The sequence below is a fragment of the Antechinus flavipes genome, chromosome 5 (genome assembly GCF_016432865.1).
Source record: "Antechinus flavipes isolate AdamAnt ecotype Samford, QLD, Australia chromosome 5, AdamAnt_v2, whole genome shotgun sequence".
Taxonomy (NCBI): Eukaryota; Metazoa; Chordata; class Mammalia; order Dasyuromorphia; family Dasyuridae; genus Antechinus; species Antechinus flavipes.
In genome coordinates this window covers 285507608-285520197 of record NC_067402.1, presented here as the reverse complement: position 1 = coordinate 285520197, position 12590 = coordinate 285507608, and the positions used below count along the sequence as shown (strand labels likewise).

At 46.9% G+C, this 12590-nt stretch overlaps 1 protein-coding gene across 1 annotated transcript in view; it reads left to right on the top strand.

The window, feature by feature from the left end:
* The first annotated feature begins 5006 nt into the window (after positions 1-5006).
* MFNG (MFNG O-fucosylpeptide 3-beta-N-acetylglucosaminyltransferase) overlaps positions 5007-12590 on the top strand; it is a 29260-nt gene continuing 21676 nt past the window's right edge. The window contains exon 1 of the mRNA XM_051961835.1: positions 5007-5687. Within this exon, the coding sequence (XP_051817795.1) occupies positions 5463-5687 (225 nt within the window). The 5' untranslated portion in view covers positions 5007-5462. The remainder of the gene's footprint in view (positions 5688-12590) is intronic.

Sequence of the window (12590 nt, the reverse complement as noted above, 5' to 3'; positions counted from 1 at the left end):
TTTTGACAAATTTCCTAGATGGGTAGATCAAGGGGTGGGGAAGGTGGAGTTGATTTAGCTTTTGGCAAAGCATTTCACAAAATTTGTTGGGTTGCTCTTGGGCCCAAGATGGAGAGATTAATAGTGGGTAGACATCAGTGCTGTTAGGAACCTTCAAAACTGGGTGAATGATGAGGCCCAGAGCAATCCTTACTGGATGAAGGTTTGCTTAAAGGGAGAGCATCACTGTAGTGCCCCAGGAGGCTGTCCTTGGGCTGGTCTGCTGAATATATTTTATCAACATCTGGATAAGTTTATCAGATTTTCACGTGACATGAAGCAGCCAGGGACGGCCAACTTAGATCAGGCAAAAACATCTTGACAGCCTGGAATAATAGGAGAAAATTTAATATTATTAAATACGATTATGGCAATTTATTTATTTATATACAGCTTTAAAGTCTGCAAAATGTTTTGTACATATTATCTCATTAGAGACTTACAACTATCCTTTGAGATAGGCTGTATCAGAATTATTATGCCATTTTATAGAAAAGATGACTGAGGCTGAGGAAAGTTTAAGGGACTTAGGTGGTGTAGCAGATAGAGTGTGGGTGTGAAGTCAGAGATTTGAGTACACATTCTGTCTTGGACACTGACTCTGTGACCCTGGGCAAGTTAAATAAGCCCTTTCTGACTCAGTTTTCTCAACCATGATAATGAAAATGGTGATAATAATGACACGTACCTCACATGTGCTCACTTAGCACTATCCCGAGTACATGTAAATGCTTAATAAATGTTCATGTCCTTCCCCTCACCTTGTTTATGGTGTCACAAGTAGTAACTCTTGGAGTAAGGATTTGAATCTTGCACTTCCTGATTCCAAGTATAACACTTAATTTATGGTACCAGGATAAGTATAACACATTCGATTAAGTGAAAACGATCTGAGGGTCCTGCTGGGCTGCAACATTATTATGACTCAACAGTGTGATATGACAACCAAAGGAAAAAGTCAAATGGGGTTTCATTGAGGGTTGAGACTAAGGGAGACAACCATCCCCCAGTGTTCTCCCTCAGTCATTTGATATCTGGAGTATTTTTTTTTTCAGTTTGGGGTGGGTCATTATAGGAAGGATGTTGATAATATTTGAGAGTAACCAGATGGATACATTGACTCAGGATCTTGTAGGATGATTGATTGGAAGGACTTGGTATGCTTAGCCCATAAAAAGGAAATTGGGAGGTGAGATGGGGGTGGTAGTGGTGGGATAGATTTGATGACTGCCTTCAAGTATTTCAAAGGCTGTCACACAGCAGAGAAATTACATTTGTTCTGCATGACCCTTGAGGATGGAACTGGAAGCAAAAAATGGGTGCAAGGTACAGACTTTGGTGTGATGTAAGGAGGAACTTATTAAGACTTAGAGAACTTTGAAAGTGAAAAAAAAGCTCTGCTGTGGGAGATAATGAGCTCTTCTTCCCCAGAGTTCATCAGGTTTGAGATCTCCAGTTAGCGGATTTTCCAAAGGATCTAGTTCAACCTTCTCAACAGAAGACTTAGAGCTAGGAGGACTCTAGCTCTAGTTCTGCCCCCTCCTCATATTTCATACGAAGCAACTGAGGCTCAGAGAGGGGCAATGACTTACCTTAGAACATACAGAGAATCCAATGTGCTTCTCACTATATGAGTAGTATTATCTCTATTTTACAGTTGGGGAAATTGAGGCATGGGTGGAAATGCCATCAGCAAGGCCACCTGGCAAGTTGCAGAGCTAATACTCAACTCCTGATCGTCAGAATTCCAATCCAGGGATTCTTTTCAAGAATCCTCCCTGGGGATAACGAGAGTCTTGCTTGTTGTCTCTGACTTTCCTGAGCCTGAGTCTTTCCATTTTAAACAAAACCGTGGAAATCTGCACCATGTTGCATTCAGTACCACGGAAAGAGCTAATTTATTCACTGATTGGCTTTGGAGGTAGAAGACTTGGGTTTGAATTTGGCCATTACCTCTGAGAGTTTGGGTTAAGTTTTTAATATCTTTTGATCTCAGTTCCCTGATCTGTAAAATCAAGGAGGGCCAGTAGGACCAGATGACAGCTTGTTCCTATGAACGGCAGCAGACGAAGCCCAAGGCGTGAGGTAGATCTCAGTCCAAGCCTCACTTGCCCCTGTGTCCTGCCCCCGTACCCCTGGTAAACATTAACCAAAGAATGTTCCTTGCCTGAAGGCTGGCGTTCCGTAAAAGGGAGCCCTGGCACGCGCCATACCCACCTACCTCCAGCCTTCCTTGTCTCCGGGGGAGAAGGGCGAGAGGGAAGGACACGGAATGGGGAGCAGGTGGAATGTGGTAAGCCTCAGGGGGTAGCAATTATCCAGGTTAACACGTGTTGAGACATTTAGAGGTAATAATGTCTCTGCTCTAAGGCCCCTCCCAGCTCTGACATTCTCCGTCCGAAGGTCTCTCTCTTTCCATGTTCTAAGATCCCTCCCAGCTCTAAACCTCATGATGGCGATAAACATTAATTTCCCATCCAAGACTGAGTTGTCCAAGAGCAGAAGGGAACTGCTGTAAGAGGTCATGAGTTCCCTGTTCCTGGAGGATGACCAACCACAATAGTCTGCCCATGGTTGACCCTTGTGAAGAGCTTGTTGAAAGGAATATAATTTCGGTTCTGGGAATAGTTCCCCTAGATCCCTCTGCTGTTCCTTTAATTGTGGGAGTCCATGATTCTGGACTTTTAGGGGGAAACCAGATGGCAGGTGATGTCCAAGAGTACGGACATCATACGAATCCATTGGGGTCAAGAGAAGAGGGGGATGTTTGGGAAACTCAGCTCATTTTTAGGCCTTAAGGTACCCTCGATCTTTGATTTATTGAGTTTTGTGTAGTAGCTCACATTTACAAAGTGCATTAAGGTTTACAAAGCACATTTTCTCCCCACAACTCCTTGAGATCTGAAGTACAAGGGTTAATATCTCCACGGAGGAGATCGAAGTCGAGAGAGCCATACACATGCTCAGAGTCACATAGCTAATCTGAGGATGAGCTTGGTAAGGATCAGAAAAGCAGAGTTCAGAGCAGGGTGGGCAGAGTTTTTGGTTGAAAGGTCAGAAAAAGCTTCTTGAAGGAATAGCCATTTCAGCTGATCTTGGAGAGTAAAAAAAGATTTTTACAGAAGATAAAAGGAGTGGGGGGGGAGGGTACAGAAAGATACAAAAGTCATGTATGGGAAATGTTTGGCAATGGTGACCAGTTCACTTTGGAGTATGAGAGTGCAGAGTTGTAGTGGGACGTAATAGTGGAAAGGGAGTTAGAATAAATCATGAAGGGCACTGAATGCCAGGCAGAGGAGTCTGAATTTTTCATCTTGTTGGCAATAGGGAGCTACAGAAGTGTCTTGAGCTGGGGTGTGAGTGTATGATATGAATTTGGCTTTAAGATGATTGCTCCAAAATCACATTCAGGACCTAATTACCTCCATCTTCGGCTAGTTTTCAACTTAGTGGAGGGAAGAAGAGGGGACTTTCTCAGTCTTAACAGTAAGGAATAAATGTTTAAGGCAGCTAAGTGGTGAAATGGAGAGAGTACTGGGTCTGGAGTCAGAAATATCTGAGTTCAAATCCATCCTCAGCTCCTTAGGATAGTGTAATTCACTTAACTTTTTTGCCTTAGTTTCCCCCTTTGTAAAATGGGTTTAAGGGCTGTTATGAGCTCAAGTGTGAGATAATATTTATAAAGTACTTAGCACAGTGCTTGGCACATCATATAAGTGTTGAATCTCATTCTCTTCCTCCTAAAGCTGATCTTCCTAGCCGAAAGGGGAGTATAGCAAAGTTAGGCAGTGGTCTGATGAGGGGCATCCTGATGAGTGGGAAAGTCCTGAAGATCTTGTAAGCTGGGTCCTGGAGAAACTCAGGAAAGCAGGATCGGGATGCTGGTATGCTTTGGGGCGGGAAGGTGGCAAAGCTTCATGGGATTTGCTCTCAAAATGGAGGAAATGGGGTCTAATATGGGAGTGTGGGGGAAGCTCTTCAGAGAGCTGCTCTGCTGGAAGACAATGCGAAGTACTGGAACGCAATTGAAGTACCTCCTCCCAATATCCTCTGGCTCCAAATTTCCCCCTATGAGATAATCATCTTAATATTCTGATCTATCTTTGTCTTGTCTTGCTCCCTAAGGGTTTCTTCCTCCTTTAGGGTAGGGAACTCTGCCCTCTCTGGGTGTGGTGGACAGGGCACTCGGACCAGGAGGTAGGTCTGGCTTCTTCTAGTTCTGAAATCACCTTTTCAGTGGGATCTTAAGTTCATCTCCCACTCTCTGGACCTCAGTCTTCAAGGAGATAAAATCATATTTCGGACTAAGTAATTTCTTTCTTTCTTTTTTAAAATTATTATAGCTTTTTATTTACAAGTTATATGCATGGGTAATTTTACAGCATTGACAATTGCAAAACCTTTTATTCCAACTTTTCCCCTCTTTCCCCCCCCCCCCCTCCCCCAGATGGCAGGTTGACCAATACATGTTAAATATGTTAAAGTATATGTTAAGTACAATATATGTATACATTGGACTAAGTAATTTCTAAGAGATCTCCAGCTCTATGTTCTAAGGTCCCTTTTAGCTTTGACATTTCGTGTTCTAAGTTCTCTTCCCACTGGAACCTTCTCTGTTTTCAAGTTCCCTCCCAGCAGCAACAGTCCATGTTCCAACGCTGGACGCCCTTCCTGGGCTGGCGTTCTGTGAATCCAGCTTTTCGTGGCAGGCCTCCCTCCGTGTGCTGTGGATTTGATGAAGACTTTTTCAATTTGATAGAGTTGAATTGGGAGTCCCCAGCAGCTCAGGAAACCTGGAGAGCTCTCGCCGTCTCTGGTTTCCCTTCCTCCCTCCTCCCTTTGCTTCCCCCTCCCCCTGCCCAAGGGCAGCAGCTGCCAGGGCTCCCTGGAAGGCCAAGGAACCCCGCCCCAGCATATAAAAGGAGGGGGCGGGGCTCAGGCTGGCCCTGGCAGCCTCGGCTGCCCGCTGGCCCACCGGCTGCAGATCGAGCAGGTGGAGGACAGGAACTGCAGGGTGGGTGTCGGAACAGGGACCCCAGTGCTCTGCTCCGCTCTCTCTGCTCTCCTCTCCTTTCCTGTCCTCCCCTCTCCTTCCTTCCCCTCCCCTCCCTTCCCCTTTCCTCTCCTCTCCTCCCTTCCCCTTCCCTCTCCTCTTCTCTCCTGCCCCGTTCTCTCCTCTCCTCCCGACTCTGTAGGTTTGGGGATTTCAGGGTTCTCCCATCTGTTCCTCCTTGTCTTCTCCCCTCTCATCCCAAGTTTTTCTCTTCCCTCTTCTGTTTCCAGACCATTCCTGTATCAAGCCCTTGGCCCTCGAGGCTGTTGGATTTGGGACATCCCTAATTCCTTTGGGAAGAAGGGGTTGAACTGGGACTTTGAGGACCACACGTAGAGAGGGGCTCCCTCACCTGTCCATCTCCTACCCGATGCGGGCTCGTCTCCTGCATGGCGTCTCGGGGGTCTCTGTCACCCTTTTCTGCATCGCCTTCCTCTCAGGGAGACACAGGATCCCAGGACTCAGTGGGCCCAGCTCTGGGCCCGGGGCTCTGGCACTCACAGAGGTCTACATCGCTGTCAAGACTACCCAGAACTTCCACAAGTCCCGACTGCAGCTGCTGCTGGATACTTGGATCTCAAGGGCAAGGAAGCAGGTGACTTGAGAGGGCTGGAGTGGACTGGGTCAGATGTGGCAGGGGCCTCAGGCCGGAGAGGAACCTCTGCCCCTGAGGGATGGCCCAGAGGGGCCGGCTTGGGGAGGGCTTGCGGAGGGTCAGAAACCCCAAGATGGGAAGAAGAGCTATCCCAAAGTGAAAGGCTCTGCCCTTCCAGAGAGTGGTGCCCTTCTCTCTGGAAGCCTTCCAGGAGAGGCTGGAGAAACACTTGGACGGGATGGAGAGGGAATTGCAGCCTGGCTAGGGGATGGACTAGGACAATTTCAGGAGTCCTCAAACTTTTTAAATAGGGGCCAGTTCACTGCCCCTCAGACTGTTGGAGGGCTGGACTGTAGTAAAAACAAAACCTTTGTTTTGTGGGCCTTTAAATAAAGAAACTTCCTAGCCCTGGGTAAGGGAGATAAACGTGCTCAGCTGCTGCATCTGGCCCGCGGGCCGTAATTTGAGGACCCCTGGGTGGCTGGAGCAGCCTTGGTTCTGCAATAAGAGGACCTGGATTTAGATCCCACATCCGATTCTACCTCTGTGACCTGAACATGTCACCTCCCAAGAACTGACTTTAGGGTTGGACCCGGTGGCTCCAAGATCCCTTTGATTCTCTGAGATTCTGTGTTTTTCTGGGCAATGTTATCTCTGCCAGGAGCCATCCCAGGTGAAGGTTCTGCTCCACTAGACTTAGCACTGAGTGACAGAGAAGAGTGTGTGTGTGTGTGTGTGTGTGTGTGTGTGTGTGTGTGTGTGTGAGAGAGAGAGAGAGAGAGAGAGAGAGAGAGAGAGAGAGAGAGAGAGAGAGAGAGAGAAAGAGAGAGAGAGTAAACTATGGCCTCTGAGGGGGTTCTTACTTATTATAGTTAGAGTAAGGGGGATAGAATCCCAAGATCTCAGAGCTGGAAGAGGCCTGGGGAGAGGTCCTCTTGACCATCCCAGACCCTAATAAATCTTCTCCATGTTGTCCCTGACAAGTGCTCCTTCACCCTGTTTGGGGACCCTGAGCCCTCCTGAGACTACAGCCTCACTCCGGAATGGCTATAGTGTCTTGCTCAGATCCATGACAAGAATCTACTTTTTTGTAACCCAATTGTTCTCTGTCTTTTAGAGATCAATGGGGGCAGCTAGGTGGAGCAGTGGATAGAGAACCAGCCCTGAAGTCAGGAAGACCTGAGTTCAAATCTGCTCTCAGTCACTTAACTCATATAGGAAGAATTAAGTGTGACTCTGGGCAAGTCACTTAACCCCAATTGCCTCAGGGAAAAAAAGCATAGAGATCAATGACTCAGTGTCACCAGGGAGACTGCTATCAACAAATCCACATTCAGATATGATGGCTCAGCAAATTAGCATAACTTGAGATGGTGTTAATTGAGGCAAAGTCTCCAGAAATAAAGAAGACTGTCCTACCCTGAGATCCCAGGATCCCAGATCTAGAGCTGGAAGGGAACTCAGAGACCAGCTAGTCTAACCCCTTCATTTTATAGATGGGGAAACTGAGGCACAGTGAGCTGAAGTGCTTTGCCTAAGTCACACATAGAGAATTAGGCTCATAGCTCTTGAGTGAACAGGGGCCTTAAATGCCATCTAGTTCACTATTCTCATTTTTACATAGGGGGAAACTGAGGCAAAATAAATTGCTCAAAATCACACAAACCGAAGAGTGCTCCGAAGAGAGCAAGCGGAATGGTGAAGGGTGTCGAGTTCATCGCTTCTGAGAATCGGTTGAAAGAATAAGGTGCTTAGCCCGGAGGCAGCACAGTGCCAGGCAAAGATCACTGGCTCTGACCTCAGAGATCCTAAATCCAAATCTGACCTCTAATACTTGCCAGCTCTATGATCTTGGGCAAATCACATCACCTCCGAGTGAGGCTGCCTCCTCTGTTTGACCAGAGGGTCTCAAAACAATAAAATTAAGCACTTATGTATATATATATATATGTATACACACATGTATACATATATATGTATATAAACAGCTGAGGAAACTAAGGTTGAGATAGTATAAGTGATATGGAGATGATTATAGCTAGCCTTTGTATAATACTTTAAGGATTGCAAAGTACTTTGCAAATATTCTTTTCATTTAATTCTCATCACAACTCTTTGAGGTACATGTTATTATTACTGCCATTTTACAACTGAGGAAACTGAGGTGAATGAAAGTTAAGTGACTTGTCCAGGATCACACAGCGAGGAAGTATCTGAGGTAGGATTCGAATCCAGATCTTCTTGACTTCTACCTACTTAAGTGAGGAGTGTGGGACTGTCTCACTTCTGAGACTCCATCAGTGATGCAGTCTCTTTGAGAGTCTCCCTGTTTTGAGTCTGGGGGTGACTATGGGTGGGGGAGGCTGGTTTCTGACTTTTCATGGGCTTGGAGCTACTTTTTCCTAGGGGTCTGTCCCCATTAGGGACTCTTCTTCTCTCTAACCCTAACTCTAACCTCCCTGTCCTGTTCCCAACAACTTCTGTCTTTTCAGATCAGGAGGGAGCTAGATGGAAGGGAAAGAGGACTATCTATTCCTGTGTTGTCTCTTGCTGATGTGGTGTTACCTCTGGTTCCCATAGTAGTTTGGGGCATCTTATTTCATCTGATCTGTTTTGACAGCTCTCTCCCTCTCTGTCTCTTTTGCTCTCTCTGTCTCTTTCTCTTTCTCCCCATCTCTGTCTCTCCCCATTTCTTTCTCCATCTCTTGCTCTCTCCTCTGCATCTATTGCTCTCTCTCTCTCTCTCTCTGTCTCTCTGTCTCTCTCCCCCTCCCTCCCGTTCTGCTTCTCTCTTCCAAATTCTGTGTCTCTCTGTCTCTGTGTGTCTCTCTGTCTCTGACTCTGTGCCTGTGTCTTTCTGTGCCTGTGTCTCTCTGTCTCTGTGATTTTCTGTCTGTCTCTGTCTCTGTCTCTGTCTCTTTTGCTCTCTCTGTCTCTGTCTCTCTCCCCTCCCTCCCTCCCTCTCTGCCCCTCTTGCTGTCTCCCTCTGCATCTCTTACTCTCTGATGGTCTCTGTCTCCAACCCCATCTCTGATCACCCCTTACTCCCAAGCCGTTCTGATTGCCTCCCTGGCCCTTGGTGACTCAGTCTCCATCTTTCTCTGGTCCATTCTGTTCATCTCCCTGACCCGTTAGTTATTTGCCTTTCCTGCTGGTGCCCGCTCTCAGGGGCTGGGGCTCCTATCACATCACTTTTGCTGGACAAGGCCCGACTTCCTGTTCTGTAGGGCTCTAGCTTTTCCGGAGGCCCCGGGCCAGGCTCCCTCCATTCCCATCCCTGACCTTTCACCTCTGCATTCTCCCTTTGACTATCCAGCTGGGCCCAAGGCCTCTCACAGCTTCCTGTAGAAAGACGGTTGGGGGCTGGGCTCCTGGCAGGGAGATGCTAAGGCTGGCTCAAACTGGAGGGAGAACAGGGAAGATCCAGGGCTTCTTCCCATTCTGCTCCCTTGGTACCCCAACTCCTCCTTTATCATTAAGTCTCCTCTCCGCCTTCCTCCCCTTTCTGTGAGTGCTGGATTGGGAGCAGAGAAAGCTCCGGAGAAGAATGGGCCTTGCAGGGAGGAGCCCTTTCCCCCATTCCTTCCCCCTGCCCTTTCTGAAATTTCCGGATGGTGGCCCAGGGTGGACCGGAGGGAGGCATGCTGTCACCTCCTGTGTGAGTTTCCTGTGGGGGCTGTTTTCACGGGGAGACTGCTGGGTAGGCGCTGTCTTGCTGAAAGGGGCGGGATCAGGAGGTGCTTGGCTGTGAGTGTGGTAGGTATCTGTGGCTGTATGTGTGTGTGTGTGAAGGTGTGTGTGTGGTTGTGAATGTGTGTGTGAGTGTATGTATGAATGTGAATGTGTGTGAGTGTGTGTGTGTGTGTATGTATGTGAGTGTGTGTGAGTGTGTGTGTGTGAGTGTGTATGTGAGAGTGTGTGTGTGTATGTGAGTGTGAATGTGTGTGAGTGTGTGTGTATGTATGTGAGTGTGAATGAGTGTGTGTGAGTATATGTATGAGTGTGAATGTGTATGAGTGTATGTGTGAGTGTGAGAGTGTGTGTGTGAATGTGTGTGTGTGTGTGTGTATGTATGAGTGTGAATGTGTGTGAGTGTATGTGCGAGTGTGAGAGTACGTGTGAATGTGTGTATGAGTGTATGTGTGTGAGTGTGTGTGTGAGAGTGTGTGTGTGAGAGTGTGTGTGAATGTGTGTGAGTGTATGTGTGTGGGTGTGAATGTGTGTGAGAGTGTGTGTGTGAATGTGTGTGAGTGTGTGTGTGTATGTATGAGTGTGAATGTGTGTGAGTGTGTGTGCGAATGTGAGAGTATGTGTGAATGTGTGTGTGAGTGTATGAGTGTATGTGTGTGTGTGTGAGTGTATGTGTGTGGGTGTGAATGTGTTTGAGTGTGTGTGTGTGTGTGTGTGTGTGTGTGTGTGTGTGTGAGTGTGTGAGTGTGAATGTGTGTGTATGTGTGTGAATGTGTGTGTATGTGTGTGTATGTGTATGTGATAGTAAAGGGACAGTTAAGAAACTGTATTGAGGTCCAGAGGAGCTGGATTCAGATTTGGACTCTGATACAACTTGATGACTTTAAGAGACAAGGTCATTTGATTTCTGGGGCTTCTATAAAAAGGGGATTAGACTAAGTGACCCCTGAGGTCCCTCCTTGATCAAAAAGCCTTTGATTTTAAGTATAGGTCTCAATGGAGGAAGTTTACTAAGGGAGGAATAGAAGAATAATGAGATTATAACAGGATTAGAGCATTAGGCCTGGAGGAGGCTTTAGAGCTCATCAATCCTCACTCATTTTCCAGATGGGGAAACTGAGGCTCAAGGATATTAAGGGGCTTTTCCAAGTGACAGGGAGGCCACAGAGATAGTGGGAGAGGTGGGGAACCCAGGATTCCTTCCCTACAAGCACTGAGATAGTGTAAAATGTTCTGAAAACTTGAAAATATCATAGAAGAGTCAGCTGTTATGATTCCCTTTAAACCCTGAGTTTCTGTGATCTTTGGGGGCATAGTAAACACATATTAACTATTCTAATTCTTATTAAATATATGTTTATATAAATATAAAATAAATAAATTTATTAAATATTCTAATTCCATCATTAATTAATCAATCCTGTGGGGTTCCTGGATCAAGAGAAGTGCTCCCCAGGGCATCCTGAACCCCAGCGACCTTCTGAATCCGGCCCGTGTGAGCATCTGGCCCCTTGCAGCCCCGGCACCATTCCCTTGGCAGGGCTGGTTGGAGGATGAGGGGGTGGGGGATGCTGAGGTTAACTCCTCCAAGCTGATCCTCCCCCAGCTCTAGTTCTGTGTGTTAAGTGGGCAGAGCGGCAGGTGGGGCCATTGTGTGACAGTTTGGGACGTGGGCCTCTCTCCATTGTGTTTGGGGGGTGGGAGAAGGCTCCCATCCCTGTTTGTTTGCCCTGCTGATCCCGTCGCCCTCCCTCTCCCATGTGGCTGTGGATGGAGTTGGGCGGGGGCAGCCCCAGTGGGCGGGAGCCCCACGGCCCTTTTCTTTGGAACAGATGTGTCTCTTTTCAATCTATTGAACCCTGGGTGGCAGCTTTCCTTTCTGTGTTCCGGCAGCCGTTGGGCATTTTTACAAAGTCTTGTCTGGTTCAGCCCCTCCCTCCTCTCCCCTTTCTCCTGCTTACCCAGAGACAAGGAGAACTCACAAAGATTACAGAAGGGATCACAGAGGGCACGGAGCATCCTAAGACGCTCGGAGGTCAAGTCTGTAGAAAGCGACGGTGGCCAGCAAGCGCCGAGTGTTAACTACTGTTAATAGTAACTCAGGGCAAATGACTCGCTCATCATCATACTCACTAAGTGGCAGGATCAGTGTTAGAACTCAGATCCTTTGTCTCCAGCCCCTGGGATCTCTCCCAGGCACTCCTGGGTATAAAATTAGATCAAGAACGGGCCTCATTTTACAAATGGGGAAATCGAGGCCCAGAGAAATTAAGTGACTTACGTCACAGAACTAGGATTCCAGGTTCTACTACTCCCCATCCAACCCTTTTTCTATTGGTTTATAGATTTAAAATGGAAAGGGACGTTGGTGGCCATGTAAGTCAACATCTCGTTTTTATAAATCTTTCTATCGAGAAAGCTAGGAGAATCTGCCGTCCATGGTTGCACCAAAAATGAGCACCAGGAATAGGATCGGAATCCAGACTCAGTGGTTCTTCTCCAAACCCTCCCTTCCTGATTCAGTCCCCTTGGAGGTGGAAGCTGGCAGGGCTGCCCCTGAGCCCGCAGCTGAGCATCAGGCAGTTCCACAGCTTAGCATGATGGGAATTAGATCTGGAAGAGAAAAATAAGGCTAATCCCATTTCCACAAGATAGACCTTCAAATACTTGAACACCACTATCTAGCTTTCCTCGGAGCGAGACGACATATGGAAAGTGCTTTGCAAGCCGGAAGGTCTTTCGTGAATGGGAGCTATTATGGTTGTCTGTGATTCTATGATCCTGTCCCCTGGGGGAAGATGAGGCACAGTGAGGATGATTTATAAAGCCAGAGGTTACAGAGAGTCTCGATTAAAGTATAGGTGATGTACTTCTTTGAGTGGTAGTGGGGAGGAGGGCTGAAGAAGAGTATGTATGTGTGTTTGTAGTGTGGGCGTGTGTATATATGTATATGTATATAGTATGTGCGTGTATGTATGAAGTATGTATATGTTTCTGTGTAGTATGTAGTGTATATTTGTAGCATGTATGTGTGTATGTATGGAGTGTGTGTGTCTGTATGTAGTACGTATATGCAGTATGTGTATAGTATCTGTACTATACATCTGTCTATGTAGTGTGTATGTATGTATTGATGTAGTATGTGCATGTGTGCAGTGTGTGTGAATGTGGGTATAACACATGCATGTGTGTGTAGTATGTGTATGTACTGTG